A 19,813-nucleotide genomic window follows, 5' to 3' on the forward strand; every position below is an offset into this window, starting at 1 on the left:
TACTTTCTCTGATTTAGTATTTAATAATTTATTAACATAATAAATTACATTTTGTGGAATTTGGTTTCAAAATTACTTGGCTATAATATGGAATTAAATAATAAGGGAAAAGACCTGCTGCAGAGTGATCTGGAGCTAAGTGACAGTATATTTTGAAGAGATGACATTATCTCCTGTCTACGATTCAGGATATCAACATCACTTGTGGGGTTTTTTTTGTTTGTTTTGTTTTTGAGGTGTTTGGGGGTTTTTTTGGTTTTGCATGGATGCATCTGAGTATACTCAGAAAGGTGCAAAAGGAAGTGAATCTGTACATGTACAGTGCGAATGCTGAATATATGTGTGTATTTAATTAGTTTTCAAAACTGCTGGATGGACAGCAATTTCATTTGCATTATTTAGCAAAAAAACCCCCTATGTCTTGGAGTAATAAAATCAGCCTAAGTGGCAGACCCTGTTATTATTCTGTATGATTGCATCTCCATAAATGTAGATTAAAGATGGAAAATAATTAGGTAATACTTTTTAAAATCTCTGGAAGGTGTCAGTGTTTAAGGTTTAGGACCTTGCACTTTGTTAGCATTCAACACTAATATGATACTTTAGTGGTATTTTTAGGTTATTTTTTAAATTATCTCAACAAACAACTAACATAGTTTGCTAAATATCTGCAAAGTTAGCATCACAAATTAACAATTTCAAAATAGGTTAGTCAATTTAGACATCAATAGACTGTATTCTAACATATCTGTGCTTTATTTAATATTAATTGGTTCGTTGGTGATCGGTCAGTAGAGATACACATATTATTATTCAAGACAGTCTTAAAGCTTCATACATAAATACTGTCTAAGATTAGGGCACTTCTGTAGCCCTAATAAATCAGCCATTAAATAAGTTTGCATTGACCAAACACTGTTCCTAGGCAGGCTGCCTTCCAGCATATCATGTAGAAGCTTGTTCTGCCATTATACATACTGTTTCTTCTCTATAGCCGTCTGAGAAACACAATTTTGGAATTCTATTTTGGGTAAAATATAATTTGAAATTCTTTCCATTCTTCTGGGTATTTCCTGCTGTGTAGGCAGATTTGAGTACATAATGTCGGTTTAACAGAATGAATACTCTCTCACAACTGGACCACATGATTATAAGGATCTAGAATTGTGTAGAAGAGTTCAATATTCTAGAATGTCAACTTGATACTTCCTTAAGTATGACATGTCCTTTATAATGTCTCTAAGTATTTTTTCAGCAGTGAAAAATATTACATGGTGAATACAAGAAATGATTAACAAATCTATGGATTGATGTGTTCTGTAGTTAGCATAAAAAAACTTTCAAATACATTTTGTCTCCTGGAAGGTAATACATTTAAATCAATTACAAAAGTATTTTCCAGGTAAACCCTTATAAAATTCTAAATAACATTTTAAAAGATCTGTTGAAATCAGCCTCGAAAGTAGATTTTGCAATGTCATCTGATTTTTTTAATGCCAAAATGTAGCGTAAGTACCTAAGTATTTGCTTATTTACTGATTTCTAATACTGAGAATGGCTATGTCTTTTGACTTATTGATAAAGGCTCACCTTCCCTGCAAACTGCTAATGACTGTACATAGCCTGAGCTATTGTTAAGTGGTTATGAGGTATAGTCTTTAATGTTTTTAATAATTCCTTTTATAATGTTACATATATCTGTTAAAAGTCACATCACAGAGACATAGAGATTTCCTTTCACTTGGCAATTTTGAATTGCTACAATTATTAAGATTGAAATGTGCCATATTTATCAGGAGTAATTAACATATACATAATTTATGTAAAGCAAGAGACACTTTCTAAATCCCGGTAGTTCCAATTAGTCAGTTATGCCATAATGCAACTAGATTTTGTTTTTCTTCAGGACATAGTGACATTTCAGCTGTGGCATAAGATACACAGCTGTATTTTTTTATTTTCTGAAAGAGATGGCTTATATCACACACTGTGCAGTGTATGAGAGTCTTATATTCCCGTCTCATCATAGTTGAAATTATTTTTTTTTTCTCTTTGATCAACAAGTGAACACCAATGGAAGTTGTCAGGATGAAAAGTTAAGAACAGAACTGCTAAAATTGCCAATTTATGGTAGTTGTGTTAGTCTCTAATTTAAATGAATGCTAGCAGGTCTTCAGTAAGGAGCAGTGGGTAAGTTTTCGAATAAGCTGCGGCTATGTTCAATATGCAGCAGTGCCTCAGCCTGAGGAGAATCCATATGTGGAGGCAATTGTCTAGGCCAGAATAAAACGAACGCAAGCACTGTTAAGCTACTGAAATGCGGATTGCTGAAACTATTCATTTTACTAATTTACACTGGAGTGTAATTGACATCTTGGAGGGTTCTAAAGACAGGAGGATTGGCTGCAGCACCACAATGCTTTATCCTGGTTTTTAAAGTACATATTTACCTCCAGGATGGGGGGGAGAGAGAAAGGGAAAGAAAGAAAAACTCAGTTACAACTCTGTACAACTGATCTAATGACTAATCACTCTGGGTTTAATGTTAAAATTAATTGAATTAATTGTTATAGATTTTTTTTAATTATTTTTTTTTTTCCTATCATACTTGTAGAAGTAACACACTCAAATTAAAAAAAATACTATGGGTGGAATAAGTAGTCATCCAGGTCTTTGAGGCAAGTAACTACAAGTATCACAAGCAACCACGGGTATCTACCCAATCCACCACACAGACCTCATCAGAGTGTAGCATGACTATCTGAGGTTTTGGGAGATGTCCCATAGTTTAAGCCTGAAGGTCAGGGAACTAACCTTTTCTTATGGAGAAAACCTTTGCATTTCAATGAAGTTCTGAAGGTCAAAAAACTGACAATGGAAGTAAGTTCACCCTGGTTAATGCCTGTTGATTGATAGTTTTCAAAATCAAAGCCTGCAATTTTCTATTGCTATTCCTAGCATGTAAAATTTATTGAAATGTTTTCTAATTAATGCTATTATTAGAATAGTTTCATATTAACTAACTTTATTTCATTTTATGTATTGGTAGGATAGATTCATTTCATTGTAGAATAAAAACTGTTATTGCAGCATTTCTCAGCCAGTAAGGTGTGTTTTAGCAGTGAAGTATTGTGAAGTCATTAAACATTTCTCTGTCCCAGAACAGTGCTGAAAATAATCATGTATTTTTAAAGTTTAAACTTTTATATGTCACTGATGAAGTCAGATACAGGCATTAAAATACATGTTTTAAGTATTGCAACGTGCAGGCTTTTGTGGACTGCAATCGTACCTGGGTAGAAAAATCACATGCATGAGAAAGTATTTATACCTTTATTTGAAAATATGAATAAAAAATATTATTTTAAATGTATTTTAATGCTGCCAAGTGCCTTTTAAGGCCTTGCCTTCATAGAATTATGTAAACACTTTATATTAATCCTATAGTGAGGATTTAGGTCTCTCTGTTCTTGAAAGACATGCTTCTTTTCGTAATGATAGGTAATTTTTTTGTGATTGAATAAGGCCATCCAATATCGTAATGAAAATTCAATGTTATTGGTATAATTTTTATTTACTTTCTATATATATAGACACAGGTAAGATGTGCTAGCAATACTGAAAACACAGAATTTATTTTTCTGAATGTTAGCTGACATCACCATTCACAGTTGGCATAGAAAGGGGTGAATAAAAGCTGCTTTATGTATAAATATGTATTTGAAAGTGATTTTATTGATCTCAGACAGTATTTGATCATACTCTTGTGTTTTTAATTATTTAATGTATTTGATATTTTAATGCTAACCACGAGCTAGCAAATATCACATAGGTTACAGTTTGTTCTAGAAAGCAATAAATTGTTCCAAAGTTTGTTGGGTTCTTTGAGGCATGACTGCCTTTGTCCAGAAGGTGCCTGCTATCTGCATTTTTTTTTCTTTTTTGTATGTGTAGCACACTATGTTTATTGCTCAGAGATGACTGACTTTTTACACTCTCGTGTATTTTACAGCTGCTTGTAAAGAATACTTTCTCAAGCATTATTTCACTTCAGGAAGAGTCACATGTTTGTTTGTTTTTCCTGAACTTCTCATCAGAATGCTGCTAGGAGCAGTGTCATGGTACAGTAGTGAAGATAGGTGTGTTTTGCTGCTTTACTCCTCCCATGTATTCTGTTTGTGTGAAGTTTGCTTGTACTCAAAAGCACAGCACGCTAGCGTTGCTGTGGGTTTGGAGGTCTATAGTGAGAAGGGACCAAAAATGGAACAGTTGGCAAGACCTAACACAATAAGGCTGGAGGCTTTCTAGGTGTAAACTGTTCAACAGCAAAAGTGATGTTGGGATTTTTCCCTCTGCAGAAAGAGGAAGAGAAATAGATGTGCTGAGATCAGGGAGAAGTGCTTTAATACTGAGTTTTCCAGTGCTAAAAGGAAATTAACAGCATTTTCCAAAGCTATTTAGCTCTGATGCCACCTATTAGTACTGTTCTAGATATAGGCAATAATCATCACAGATACTTTGGGACGGAGGGGGAGCCCAGGGGATAACGATACTTAGTTTTGGGGGAAAAACCTGCATTATTCCTGTAGTTCTTCTCTTCTTGGGGTTCTTTTGGTTGGTTGGTTTTGTTTCTTTTGTTAGTTTGTTTTCTGCTTATTGGCCTTCTCTGTAAAGGCAGTTCATGGCTGTATTTCTTGTCTTTGTGTTGCATGTGGTAGGATGTGGTACCTATTGATAATATCAGTTTCACACGTGTAGGTAGAGTCATGTTTATGGAAAGATTCTATCCCTTAATTAAATATATGTAATGACAGGGAATAATATTCAATTTACTGTTTGAGACATGATAATGCTTGGTGAAAAGCAGTGCACAAAATGGTAAACCTTACCCGAAAGAAGGTGGTTTTTTGGAGACTAGAAATAATTTGTACGTCAGTATACTACTGGCAATCAAGTAAAAATACAAAATAAATTCATTTCGATCAAAATGTTGTTTGGAGAAATAACCAGATAAGAAATGGACATTTCCCCATCATTCTTAACAATTTATTTCTGTTATATATTATTTTAAAATGTTACTTGGTTTTGAGTAGTTTCAAGTAACTATCTATCTAATGTATTCTATCACTTTGTCAGATTCAACTTATTCAAAACCATTTTTAAACAATTAACTAAAACTTTAATTTCCATTTTCTTATTTATTTTTAATCCTTATGTGTTAATCTGCTGTGCTTCTGGTGAACCATTATGGCATTAGCAATGACATATATCTTTACTGAATGAATATTTGTTTGAATAGTAGTGCTTCCCAACTGCTACAATCTCCTTAAAAAAAAAAAAAAAAAAAAAAATTCGAATTACAGTGTTAGTATATGATTCAGTTTCAGCTATGCATTTCTAGTAAATATGCTTGTCAAGAAAATAAGGAAGGGTGCTGTATCTTCTACAGTAATGAATTCCAGCAAACACAGGAACAAGCCAAAAATTTTTCCCTTTCTTTGCTGATTAAAATTGCCAGTTCTGGATAAGTCTGCTCTCCGTTCTTTAGCGCAAGAAGCCAACTTCTGCCTTGATTTCTATTATCCTACTGTCAATGAGGGAAAGATAGAAGAAAAGAAACACGTGTGACCTATTGAAAAAACACACTAAAGTCAAAGAAATTTAATTCTTGATTTCTAAAGTTGTATCAAATTTCAAACTCTTTTATTTAAATAGTATCCAGAAACTAATTAATTTGGATTGTTACTATTTTTGTAGAATAAAGTATTAAATAATGTTGCCATATTTATCTGGTTGTAGTACCTTACAATTTAACTAACAATCTAAACTTTATAACGATATAAACATTAATGGTTTGCTTGAACTAGAAATCTCCTGAGTTATGTTTCTTGTAGAACTATACAAGTGTAATCATCCAGCTGTGAGAAAGTTTTCTGTAAAGGGCAATATGAGTATATAGTTGCATACATCTTATTAACATTGCTGCACGTTAAATATTACACAAATTTTGAGGGATTACTGAAACATATATGTTCAGTCCAGTCTTCAGATTTTAAATAATATTGCCTTTAAGAGTGCTCTTATAAGAGTTCATTGTAGCAGTGATTGAAAGATCTGCCAATTTTGTCACTACTATGAATAATTAAGCATGGTGCCTGTGAAGCGCTCACACATCAAATTTCCACTTGATTTTTTGTTAGTTTCAGGAATTATTTAGAGCAAGAAGGCAAAGATTTTATTATATGTACACATGTATACATCTCTGTGTATGTGTGTACATAGTTATTAGCCTAAATTTGGGTTGAAATAAAATAGATTGAACTAATATACCTATAGAAACTAACTGTATTTTGTGTGTCACTTTACATATTCATATGACCTCATTTAAAGTGAACAGCCTTGCATACCTAGCATGCTCTTTTCATTACAGTGAATAGAACTATTCTGTCAGTCAAAAAAGAAAAATGCAATTATATTTAAAATGTTCCTCATGTGGATCTAAAGTTCTTTGCTACACGTAGAAGCATAGCAAGAACTATTAGAAATGTCACAGTGTAGTCTTGAGGAATAAAAATATATTGCTGCGTGTGGCCTGTTGAGAATCTCCCATTTTCTAATCAACTGGGACAGCTTTAGGTTCACTGGGGTGAACTGTTATTTTTGCAGAGCATGTGATTCATTAAACATATGGGGGCAAATGCAACTTTTTTTTAAGCTGTTTATTTTAAATAATAAAAATTATAGCAGTGATATGGTAATTAGAGAGGTTTCAGTGTTAGCAGATGTACTGAGAAGGTCATTTAGTGAGAAAAGTGTAAGCAAAGCAATTATGTTTGCATTAAAAATGCATCAGAATAACACAAGTCTACAGATAGATAACTTTATGGGCTTTATATGTGATATGCATACCTCTTCTAGAGTGTGTATATGCATATTTTAAGATTCTAAAGAAAATTGAAGAACCAGATGACTCAGCCCAGTAACTGAAGAGAGAAACATGTCATGAAAAGATGGACAGGGCAAACAAATAAATTAAAACAAGACACCTTGCTAAAGTAGTATGTGCAAGGTAGTGTTTATATTTGTTTTCTTTTACATACTGTGTACCTAACTAATGATACTTTTTTCTCCAGGACCATTGATCCATTGTCTTTCACATAAAATGTGAAAAAACCTCCAAAATCTGTGATTATCTGTATTGGGACTGAAACATCTAAGTAATATGATTTTTGAAAGAAAGTTTAACAGCAATTGCTTGTACAAGTTCTTTGAGGTCCTCAATAAGTTTATATTTTTGAGAAGACAGACATCAAGTGCAATGGATTTTGGTCCCACACTAGGAACCCTATGTGATACGACAAAACAAATAAATGTAACTTATTCTTATGATACCACAAATAATTTATATCTTTTGAATTTTGCCTGTTCTAATGGAAATTCAGATGATCAACTATTTGGAGATTGTTAACAGAAGTGATAACAGTTCTCCCTGCTCCAAAGCACATTTCTAGTATTACTTTTTATCTGTGATCCAGAAACACATCAAATCAGAAATGTAGTGAATTTATATAATCAGACACTATTTTGTCACCTTGTATGTCAGTAGCTTTCTAAATGCCATAATCAACTATCTATTTTCTTGGCACCAAAAAACTCTGGGATTTCTCCACATTTGGTGCATGCACATGCTTTCAGAATAGGGTGTCTATTTCATATTTGTCCAGATTAAAAAAACCCAACCAAGCAAACAAAAAACCAAAACTTAATTTCCTGAAGAGGTGTGTTGCTGGGATTTCTTTTAAAAATATGAATGCATTAAAGACCTTTCAAATCACAAAATTCCAAACTGTACTTTTTAGTTTAAGAGAAAGGTTTTAATATAGTGCTACGTTGACCTGCTTGTTTTGTGTTGCATATTATTTAAGAAATTGCATCGAGTACACAACTTACTATTCCACTTGACACCTCAAAATGATTTAGCATGTATGGAATTTCTGTAATGAAGGACAGAGTCTAAAAGAGGTGTGATAATTTAAAACGAAAGGGCTATCACTAAAATCTCAGTAACACCGTAATCTCTGAGTACTCTTGCATCTCCTATCTTTATTTCTGTGGAGAGTAGAAGATAAGTCTCTTATACTTTTGCATGGATTAATGTTAATACCTGCCATTTCAGACTAGTGAAGTCTGAGTAATCTATGTCAGAAACCTCAATTATTTCTTGCATTTGTCTGTAGAAATTATTTTTGTTTCTAGGTTGTGGACTGGATATTGCATTGTTGTAAGTTTGTATAGTTTTAAGAAACTAAAGGATGCATTCTGTTGTATATCTATACTAGCAAACAGTTCCTGAAGATACAACCTTTGTGGTGACCGAAACTATGACTGTGGAAACCACTTACGTGCCTTCTACATACCTGGCAGAGATCCTTCACCTTCTGCAAGCCTTGTCTGAAGTAGAAGAGCGCCTTAATTCTCCTGTTCTGCAGGCTAAGGATTGTGAGGATCTCTTCAAACAAGAAGAGTGTCTTAAGGTAAGGTAGAAAGATTTTCTTACAGTGATTGATTCCATTATTTTGGGGCTTCTGTATGTTGGCTGGCTGCACTCACTCTTAGAGACGAAACTTTTATCGGTGCTCAGCCCCTCTCTGTGATGTGTGCAAACTCTGACATTTATATATGAAGTCACATTGGTGCAAAACAGAAGAACATTGAAAAGTTAGTTTATTTTTAACTGTTTCACCTGTATTTGGAAGACATGAGCATTAGGCTATCTTGAAAGTAAATCCTGGGAGAGAAAGAATAGAGAGGGGCAGTCATGTATTTAAAGTTATAAATTTGTGGTTCAGGTTTAGTTTGTGTGTTTGTAATTTCAAGTATTTAGTAACCCTATCCACACCCAATATTGGCAGCTTTATTTTAGTATTTGATTTAAAAATATTTTTTATTGAGACAGCAACAAAACCAAGTAAAATTTATCTGTTTCATTCTAGGCTAGTCCAAAAAAAATCTTGAATTCTGATAGGAGCTGTATTCTGTGCAATTCTTTCTGTTTAATTAGCTAAACAGAAAATATTGTCCAAAAGGTAGCTCATGTAATTAAGAAAAAGCTAGTTCCATATTGTTGATTAAACTTTAAATAGCACTGTCTGATTTCTTCATCACTTGCAGCAGTAACCTGGTGGAATTTTTCCAACACAGAATTGACATAAAAAAGAACAAAATTAAAGTTGTAAGCCTCAGTAGATAAATGGGTTATCAGCTTTTGCAGAATAATGTTTGTGTGAGGAAAGCCTGTAAAAAATCATGCTTAAGTGCTGTATATAATTACAGCAATTTCAAATTGTCATTCAGCATGAAGAGAAGACCACATTTCCATTTTTCTACAATTATTTTGGGGAAGGAAAGGTTTTAACAAAAGTAAATGTTAGTCTAATGTCGTGGTTTAAGCCCAGCCGATAACTCAGAACCACACAGCCGTTTGCTCAGCCCTCCCTGCCCCTCGCACCCCCCACCTCCAGGCAGGATGGGGAGGAGAATAGAAAGAATGTAAACCCAACAGGCTGAGATAAGAACAGTCCAGTAACTAAAGTATAATACAAAACTGCTACTACTAGTAATAATAATAATGATAAGAGGAATAACATGGGGAGAGAATATAAAACTAAAAAGGGAAAGGGAAAAAAAACCAATAAACACAAGTGATGCACAATACAATTGCTCACCACCCACCGACTGATACCCAGCCCGACCTAAGCAGTGATCTGGGCCTTCCGGGTAATTCCCCCCAGTTTATATACTGGGCATGACATGCTGTGACATGGAATACCCCTTTGGCTAGTTTGGGTCAGGTGTCCTGTCTCTGCTTCCTCCCAGCTTCTTGTGTCCCTCCTCAGTGGCAGAGCATGAGACTGAAAAGTCCTCAATCAGGGTAAGCATTACTTAGCAACAACTAGAACATTGGTGTGTTATCAGCTAAAGCTGAAACACAGCACTGCACCAGCTACTAGGAAGGAGAAAAATAGCAGTTACAACTGAACTCAGGACATCTAAAGAGGCTGAAATTTGCCTACAGAGCTAGAGGAAAGAAGTTTAGAGCGAGAATCAGGTCAGGGGCTCTGGCTAGGTGCTCTGAATTGTCCTCTGTAGGAGCCCATTTATCTTTCCACAACAGAGGAAATGTAACAAAACTACATCCATATTCTGTTATTAGCTTCTAAAGTATCACATCTATTTATAATTCTTATACATGATTAGATCTTATACCTTTTAGACATTTGTGTGTGTGTATATATATATATACACACACAAAGACATTTAGATATTAGCTGTTGAAAATTAGGGTGTTTTCAGTTTCCTAGCAAGGCAGTATAGTATGTGTAGTGAAGTGTAACAGTGAGGTATTGGAGCAAAGGAAGCATATAACTGATAATAAGACTGTGTGAAATAACAGTAGGTCATTCCTTTTACCACTTCTGATTGAGTACAAGTTGATTAAAGTGGTTCTGAGTATTGAAGCACACAACATGCCAATGTTATTGTCATTCTTCATTTTAAACAATCCCTTTTGATAGGATGACTCTTCTGCACAAAAAAATAAAGTCATAGACCATGTAAATCATGGCTAATGAGCTACCACTTGGTCCTTGTCTATGAACTTACGTTCATTACTAGACTGGATGGAAAAACAGTGACCTACCCCAAGCAGTTTACTGGCAGTTGACTTCCTGTGCTTCTTAATGCTTTACAGTGGGCTATCTTTATCTGATTTGTATCTGTAACTAATCTGTTGTTCACCCACATATATTTGGTATTATCAGAGTTGACACCAACTTTAATAATATTGATTACTGAGGTTACAAGCAAGTACTGCCATAGGTTTAATTTAACTGAACTATTACATTGTTATGAGGTGCATTTGCGGGCTCAGTTCTATCTTCCTCCCAAATAAATCTCTTAGAAGAGGCAAATGGATCTTGCACATTCAAAGGCTTTTGGAAGGATATAGTTTTACTCTGAGCCTGTTTAATGAATATTTATTTTGAAGGAAGAGCATTCATCATTGTCATTGTCCTGCAGTAAAAATAGAAAAGTAGTGCATAAATTGTTCAGCAGCTGGTTGGGAAAGGTTTGAAATTAAATTGTGATTTTCATCCCTGACAGATTTGCATGAAGCAAACTAAAGAATTCTCATGAATAGCTCTGTGTTTTAAAACTGAGTTTGTGATTTTTTTTTTCACTCCCATTCAGAAAGAATCTGTTTTAATTAATCCTGTAAGAGAAAAATAAGTTTATCTACAAGACTCTTTCAATTATAACTGCTTTGAACATTTTTCTTCAAAGTAAATATGCATAGTAAGACTTAAATCCAGTAGGATAAATATAAAATATAAATTAAAAATTGCTTTTATTAATTATCATAGATGATTCTAGCACTAACTTTTTATATCAAAGGGATGCAAATAGCAAAATATTGCAGCAAAAATCTGATCATTCCTAACATTTATTGAATTATAATGGTTTTATGGACATGTTTAGTAAATCTGCTGAAACCAGCTCGTAGGAGTGTTGTTCTCATCATTTTAAGCTTTAGGGAATGGAAAAATTAGAAAGAGAAAACAAGTCTTGTCTCTTTATCTAATAAAATCAGCAACTGCAACATTTCTACTATCCTATTACAAGCTCTTTTAAGTATTAGGATATCGAGGCAACTCAGTTTTTCTTCATGTAGTGGTTTAAGCCCACATATCGAGGCAACTCAGTTTTTCTTCATGTAGTGGTTTAAGCCCAGCCAATAACTCAGAACCACACAGCCATTTGCTCAACACCCCTTTTCCCCCTCACCTCTGGGTAGGATAGGAAGGAGAATCAAAAGAATGTAAACCCAACAGGTTGAGATAAGAACCTGTAAGAACCTATATAGTCCAAGAACTAAAGTAAACTGCTGCCACTAATGATGATAAGGGAAATAACAAGGGGAGAGGATATAAAACTAAAAAGGGGAAGGGAAAAAACCAATAAACACAAGGGATGCACAGTACAATTGCTCACCACCCACTGAACAATACCCAGCCTGACCCAAGCAGCGATCTGCCCCTTCCGGGTGACTCCCCTCCCAGTTTATATACTGGGCATGATGTGCTGTGGCATGGAATACCCCTTTGGCTAGTTTGGGTCAGGTGTCCTCTCTTTGCTTCCCCCCAGCTTCTTGTGTCCCTCCTCACTGGCAAAGCATGAGACTGAAAAGTCCTCAATCAGGGTAGCACTGCTTACAACAACTAAAACATCAGTGTGTTATCAGCATTGTTCTCAGACTACAGCTGAAAACAGCACTGCACCACCTACTAGGAAGGAGAAAAATAACTGTTACAGTGGAACTCAGGACATTTCATTACTGTACTTACAATGTTTAACAAACAATTGAAATATTGGAGTTCTATAAAAGATGAAACTCCAGTTGATTGTATGGAAAATTGTGGTTCATAGATAGATGGATTTGGCTTAATGATATACTCTTAAAATGCTATTGATGATGCTCATATTGATGGAGTTCATAATCTTTCTGTTCCCCATTTAGAATTGGTTGTAATTGCAATGGATTTTGTTACATGATCAAGTGTAGGGATAAAATGCCTGCAGAATTTAGCTAATTATCCTTACTTAGAATGGATGTTACAAATGCTTCCTAAAAGTTGAACAAATGTACAGATTTGCATATATTCAACTTAACTGGTTTTGGAAAATCAAGTTGTATTGCTCATAGTAAGACAGTTTTTTCCTGTGTGGTGATTTTTCTCATGCAAGCTACTTGCCTTGTTTAAGCTCTAGATTATTTAGTGGAGATATATGTGCTGGAAAAAACACATTTATTAACCAGAATATTAAAACTAACATGTATGTCTGCTAACAGATAGCAAAAATGAATGTGCTAAAATGAAACAGATTATCAGGAACTTAAGAAGTCTAATATGTGTTTATAGCCATATGTGAGAAAGTGCTTAGTAGAATTTCATGTTGAGAATCGCTGTCATAGTCATGGCATAATTGTACTTGTTCATTACTTAATAATATTAACTGTGAATTCAAAACATATATTTTCTTAATTTAAGCAGGAACATTGTATGATAGAATATGATTATACATTTAGTTACAATATTTTTCAATGATGTAGTAGTTTTAATATAGAAGGCCATCTGGCTCTTTCAGAAAGAGATTTCTTATATATCTAGCTTCTTGCATAATCACTCCAACAGTTCTTTTTCTAGTTCATCTTCTTGTGTATTTCCAGTAAGTTCTTTATTTAGTTCATTAAAAATCAAATGTTTGCTGTTGTTGTTTTTTAAATATAGATATTTTCATGCTCTGAATTTTTCTTTTCCTCTTCTTTTTGTTTTGTAATTCATCTACTGACACATAGAGCGCCTTTTTTTTTTCTTTTCCCCCACAGTTTTCTAATGTATCTTCAGGATACAGGGAATGTACTGTACATATTATGCATCTGTGATTCTGGCAGCCAGAATCCCCTGTTAAAATGGTTTATTAAACCAATAATACCCATACCAGATATTGTAACTCATAGTTCTGTACAGATTTTAACACTGTAAGTAATTTGTATAATATTTCCCTCTATTCATGATTACTAACAACTGTGCTGTTGCTGGTTGTCATGTTAGTACAAAAAGCATGAAATACTGTAACAAATCTGCTATAAATATAGTTTACATTTTCAAAAGCATCATTTTCCAAATGTTTGGATTGCCAAAAATACATTCTTAATTTTGCACATTGGAATACGTATTTGTCGTGTATTACCAAGAAACATCACCTAACGTAATATTCAGTGGTTTTCTGCTGCAGCTCAGTAAAACCCAATTAGCCGTAACTTAGAACTGAGTGTAATCAAATACACTCTCTGAATAGATCTGTCAGTAACACAGTGCTTGGTGGATGATTTGCACGCAAATAGCCAGGGAACTGAATTTTTACAGAAAATTGTCTTTCTCTGGCTGATAAAGACAAATTCCAGGTAGTGAAAATGAACTGGTGTTCCAAGTCTCTAGCACTCAGATTTCTCTGCAAGAGCAATGAGATGGATCATTCCCCAAAGGCTACTGTCACTTTAGCTGCTAATGATTTTCTGTTATCCTTTTTTCTTAAAACTTAAAGCTTTGTGCACTTCTGTTAACCATGTTACAAAATCTCCCAAGGCATTGTTGATAACTGCTTGAAGCTGTTCTCTTCAACATGAAAGATAGATGGTATGTGTGAGATACATGTATATGTATTTTATTTCCTTGGAAACTCGTATGCCATGCAGTTGTAGAGTTAATTTATAGAGGGTCAGCTATATTATCTTTGTCTGTAGCAGCTGTACTCTAAACAGAAGCTAAAATCTGACATATAAATCAGAAATTATATGCCTGTTCATATACTGCTAATTCCAAACATTTAGGTGTATGCCACTTATATTTAGGTATATGCACTTAATTCTGAAGTGCATAGATGTATTTAATCTATTTTTAGAAAATTGATCTACTTGATTAAAAAACCTATACCATTTCAATATATGTAGGCACATATATTACTCTCCAGTTGATTACTTAAACAGGTCAAACACAGTACATGCCTTTTTGGGTGGATGAGTTTAGCTGATATTCAGACCTACTAAAAAGAAGGTTACTTTACTTGAGTGCTTAAGGGTGTCCTGGCAGCTTTTAATGTTTCAATTGCATTTTCTCCTGTTCTTTAAATATGCAAAATTTTAGTCATGGATGAGGTTTTGTGAAGATGCTGCCTCCTTTATGTTCAAGGGATATCATCTTGGAAGATTTAGAGGCATTTTATGTTTTTATCCTTCGATATTTCTTATATTCAGTTTAATAACAGTGTATACCTTAATTATCCATGGCCTGGACATATAAAACCAAGATTTAGGTAGATCCGAGTAAGGAACACTGAGTGTGAGATGTTATGCTGGGAAAGCCAAATGACGTTATTGAGTAATGATACAGACCCATCCAGCTTTTGCTCCAGATGATAGATTGCTGAAGAGGCAGGAAATGTGTTCCTTAGAATCATGGAATCAACTGGGTTGGAAAAGACATTTAAGATCATCAAATCCAACCATTACCTCAGGACTGCCAAGTCCACCACTAAACCATGTCACTAAGGGCCTCATCTGCATGGTTCTTGAGCACTTCCAGGGACAGTGATTCCACCACTTCCCTGGGAAGCCTGTTGCTGGTATTGGAATTTTTCCATATTGAGAATCATCACAGAGACAAGACATCTGCCATTCTGTTTTTAAGTATTTCCTTTAGTCTGCTAAATGTAAGTTAACATTTCTCAGGACCTGTAGATTCAAATTGCTAGTCATAAGGGGCTTATGGAATGTTTCTTTATCTTCCCTCCCCCCCCCCCCCAAAGACTAACATGTTGTAGTATTTGCCCTAGAGCTTTAGAAAGCCAAAGTTTTGGGGGTTTTTTGCTTTATTGTGTGGGGTTTTTGTGTGCAATTGTGTCAGAGCATTGTTGTCACATTTTCATAAGGATTTTCATTCTTATATATGACAAAATAGTAAATACAGTGTAGTAACTTTAATTGGTTATAAAATGATAACCACATTTTCTCACTTAAAGAAGCATTCAGACTTTGTCTTAAATAGTTACTGTTTTTAAAATATTTCTCAAGTAATTTGGAAGAGATGAGGATTTGGAGAATTATTTCTCTGTCACTTCATTTTAGTACTACTAATAATATACCAGTACCCTGTGTTATACCCATGGTTCTAAAATGCTAATTTTAAATTTAATTCATTACAATATAATTGTAAACCATATATTTAACCAGGAGATGGTGTGGATGATGCGTTTAAAAAAAAAATTAAAATCCATTAATAGCATCAGAAGAATTCTTAAATGCTGAATAAAAAGTGAATTCCTTCCAAAAAGTGAGCACAAAACAAACAAACAAAAAACCCCAAGTGAACTGGAGCTGTGATTTTTAATTTTTTGTTAAGTGAGTATTGTATCCAGGATATAAATTTCAGGCGTCATTATTTCTGATAGCCATTAGAAAGGAATATACCCTCTCATCTTCTATTCAGTAATACTAGTAATACTAGTAATACTAGCTGCTGCAGAGTTGTATACAGCAAATGAAGAATGTGTTTGTGTTAAACAAAACTAAGACTCTTTTGTCAGTTGACCTGCTAAGTTCTCAGCTAAGAGTTTGCAGTATTCATTTGGAGGCTTACATATTTCAGAAAAATTTGTGGTGGAAACACAGTTAAAGAGTTCTAGGTATTGGTGTTGGAAATTAGGGAGTTTGAAGAAATGGTTGGAGAAAGGTTGCTCCTCATCACTTTCTTTAACAACTCCTTTGGATATCATATACTTAGATGGATACTGTTGCACCTAAATAACTACATCATTATTCCTAACCACCCATGGGGAAATAAAACACAGATGTTCAGTGCTGACTTCCCATGTCTATCTGAATCCATGTGAGAGAATGGCTGTGGATGACCCATCATTGTTCAAGTGTTCAAGGTCAGGATGGATAGGACTTTGAGAAACCTGATCTAATGAAAGATGCGTTTGCCCATGACAGGGAGTTGGACTAGAGGGTCTTTGACATTTCCTTCCAACCCATCCCTGGAAACATTCAAGGTCAGGCTGGACAGGGCTCTGAGCAGCCTGATTTAGCTGAAGATGTCCCTGCTCCTTGCAGGGGGTTGGACTAAATGACCTTTTAAGGTCCCTTCCAACCCAAATTATTCAGTGATTCTCTGGTAAAAGATGAATATGGCTGTAGATTTTTATCCACAGCATATTCCTTTCTCTGTGCAGAAGTTTCAGTGAGGCATCTGCATCATCCATATTATTGTTTCGAATGATCAGTATCTCATAGTTGTTGACATTTCAATAGAGAAAAGGAGAAAATCTTAACTTTAAAAACTTTAGGGAAAGTAAGTCTGACTTCAGGCTAAAATCAAATTGATGCAGTCATCAATCCAAGACATTTGAAATTTTTCATGCCTGGCTGCATTATATTCAGACAGCAAGAGGTATTGTGCAAAATTCACCATTGCAAGGAACCATGGCCATAGCTTTTCAATAGAATGGACTTCATTTCACTGAGGAAAGGAATTTTTTTTTTTTTTTTTTGGCTGAAGGAAGTCAGCAACTGTGACATGTTCTTTCTTTATGTTGATGTCTTGACTAGTCTGGAAAAGAGAGCATTTTCCTTCCTAACACAAATCCCAAATTGGAAAAAAGTAGAATCCCTGGAACAGGACAAGTATCATGTGCTTTGTTGCAGTGAGGCTGGAAGAGGCCACCTACAAGAAACAGAAATGAAAATTTAAAGGATTAATGAATAAGTGCATTTCAGAAACATTTGTTTTGCTTGTGTTTCCTCTGGTAATGCTACATATGATGTATGTTACCAGGACTGTAAATAAATGGCACCTGTATAAATCAGTTGCATAAAAGGCATGTTTTTCCTCCAAAACCTTTATTTATTTTTCTGATATCATATGTGGCTGAAAGGTAAGCTTATGTATCTCACAGGTTTTAGTTGATTCAAAAAAAATATTTATGTTGTCTTTCTGATAAAGAACAAAGAAATCACAGAAGTACGAAATTATGCCTGTATCGATGGTACTCTGAAGTGTGCTTGAGGATTTCATTATCAGTCTTGATTCACAAGGAGTGTGTCTCTGCTAATTACTTTTTGTACATTTAATGCTTATATCATTTAGTCAGTACACAGTTTATGGCAATATATTTTCTCAGCATTGGGGTTTCTAACAAATTCAGTCATTCAAATGATCCTAAAGGACTTACTAGAAAGAAAGAAGTTCACAGAATAGAAATAAACAGCATATTTATGTATTGCTTTATAGGGCAGAAAGAAAACCTGTATAATTCACTCATGGAACTGAACAGATCAGTAAATAGTTTATTAATGGTCCCTGACACCATATGGAGTTTTAAATGCTTTTGCACATTGTAAAGATGTTAAAGGTCCAGAGTAGGATCAGTTTGTCTTCCTTATGGTCTTCTAAAACATGGCATTGTGCAGTTGGGAATGTGTACTGTTAAGTGTTTTGGTGAAACAACAAAGAATTGACTTCTTGAAGAATGGTGATTGTTGGGTTATGGAAATCCAGCAAAAGGCAAAACAAGTGATACCTGATAAACTATTCTTTTCATGTTGTTACTTTGATATCTGTTTAATATCTGCTGAAACAAGTATAAAAGAAAAGCATAAACAGCAAAATAATTAAAGAACAGTTAAAGATAAGTCTGTAAAATAGGACTTTGTTCTGCTTCTTAAGAAGAATGGAGGTTAAAACAGATGTAACCTTGGTGTAAAGGAATTAATGAGTGACTGAAGTCAATAGCGCTTTGCTTCCCCTCCATATTTCTCAGGTTCACTTTATTAAGACTTCAGAGAAAGGATGGACATTCAGTCATTATTACCTGGTTATTGTAAAACTCTCATAATTTTCAAAGCTATTGTTAATTGGTGTTTCCTCTCTATTTCTTTTACTTATGAACATTTTTTTATTATTTATTTATTTATAGAAACAATGCTTTACTTTTCTAAACTCTTGATATTACAGAGCATTAAAGATAGCCTGGGGAGACTGCTGGGTCATGTAGACATTATTAACAACAAGAAGATGCCAGCTTTGCAAAGTGCTACACCAAGGGAAGCAGCAAATATACAAGAAAAGCTGGCTCAGCTTAATCTTCAATGGGAGAAAGTTAACAAGATATACAGGGACCGACAGGCGTAAGTAACTTTTAAAAATCGCTATTTCTGATGGCATCCATTTGTATTTGACCTACTGTTGGTGATTGTTTCCTAGTTGTCTTTTTGTGGAAATACCTTTTAAAGTCTCAAATGATACTTTCCTGTAACTAAGCACATATAATGTTTATAAGGACTTGTAATTTAATTTATGAGCAAATTTGTAAAATGGAACATATTTTGACCATCTACCCCTTGCATTGGACCAAAATCTAGCATGACATTGCACACATATTCCCATGTCATTATAAATGACATACCTTTACCCTGAGATAGTATTTGGCATTTACTCTTTCATACCTGTACTCTTGATTTGAATCTGTGATGGCTGCATCAGGATAAAATCCCTTTTAATTGCAGAGGAGTTATGAGTTCGAAGAGCAGTTCTCACTTTATATATAATTGTTAGCAACTCTAACTCCAGTGTCATGTTTTTTATAAATCTGTATATTAGACATTATATGACAAGGCAGGAAAACCAAGAGAGGTATAGAAAGGCATTAAAATGATAATAGATAAAGATGTCATCTGCTACAATACCATATAATACTTAGTATTATTTTTCTCCTTGCATATTATTTCTCATGTGTGTAATCTGGGAATCGTATTATGATACAAAATATAGCCAAACCTAATTTCTTTATTCAGACATGGCTTATGTTAGTAGCACATTAGAGAATAAAAATCCAGTAATTTATTTATACTCCGCAGTAGCTATCTGATGCTTAAAATTTTTGGCATTGTGCAATAAAATGCCTACTTCCTCTTTCAATTTTTTAAGTAGATGATGTATCAGATGTTACTGGCATTGATACAGAAATTTCTATTATGTATATTATGTATATTATACTTTTTTTCAGTATCAGTAATTTAAGAGTTAACAAATAAGTTTGACTTAAAAAAAAAGTCATAGTTCCAAGCATTTATTGAATTACCACAGAATCAGCAGGTTGAGGGAGGTGATTCTGCCTCTCTACTCTCCTCTTGTGA

General features: G+C 34.3%; 1 protein-coding gene across 14 annotated transcripts in view; it reads left to right on the forward strand.

Moving 5' to 3' along the window:
* The window catches only part of DMD (dystrophin), a 1,118,883-nt gene that overhangs the window by 476,932 nt on the left and 622,138 nt on the right, over window positions 1–19,813 (forward strand). For all 14 annotated transcript variants that reach the window (XM_030475728.1, XM_030475726.1, XM_030475707.1 and 11 more), the window contains 2 exons: window positions 8,340–8,534; window positions 18,633–18,805. In XM_030475728.1, the coding sequence (XP_030331588.1) occupies window positions 8,340–8,534; window positions 18,633–18,805 (368 nt within the window). The remainder of the gene's footprint in view (window positions 1–8,339; window positions 8,535–18,632; window positions 18,806–19,813) is intronic.

The sequence above is a fragment of the Strigops habroptila genome, chromosome 2, assembly GCF_004027225.2.
Source record: "Strigops habroptila isolate Jane chromosome 2, bStrHab1.2.pri, whole genome shotgun sequence".
NCBI lineage: Eukaryota > Metazoa > Chordata > Aves > Psittaciformes > Psittacidae > Strigops > Strigops habroptila.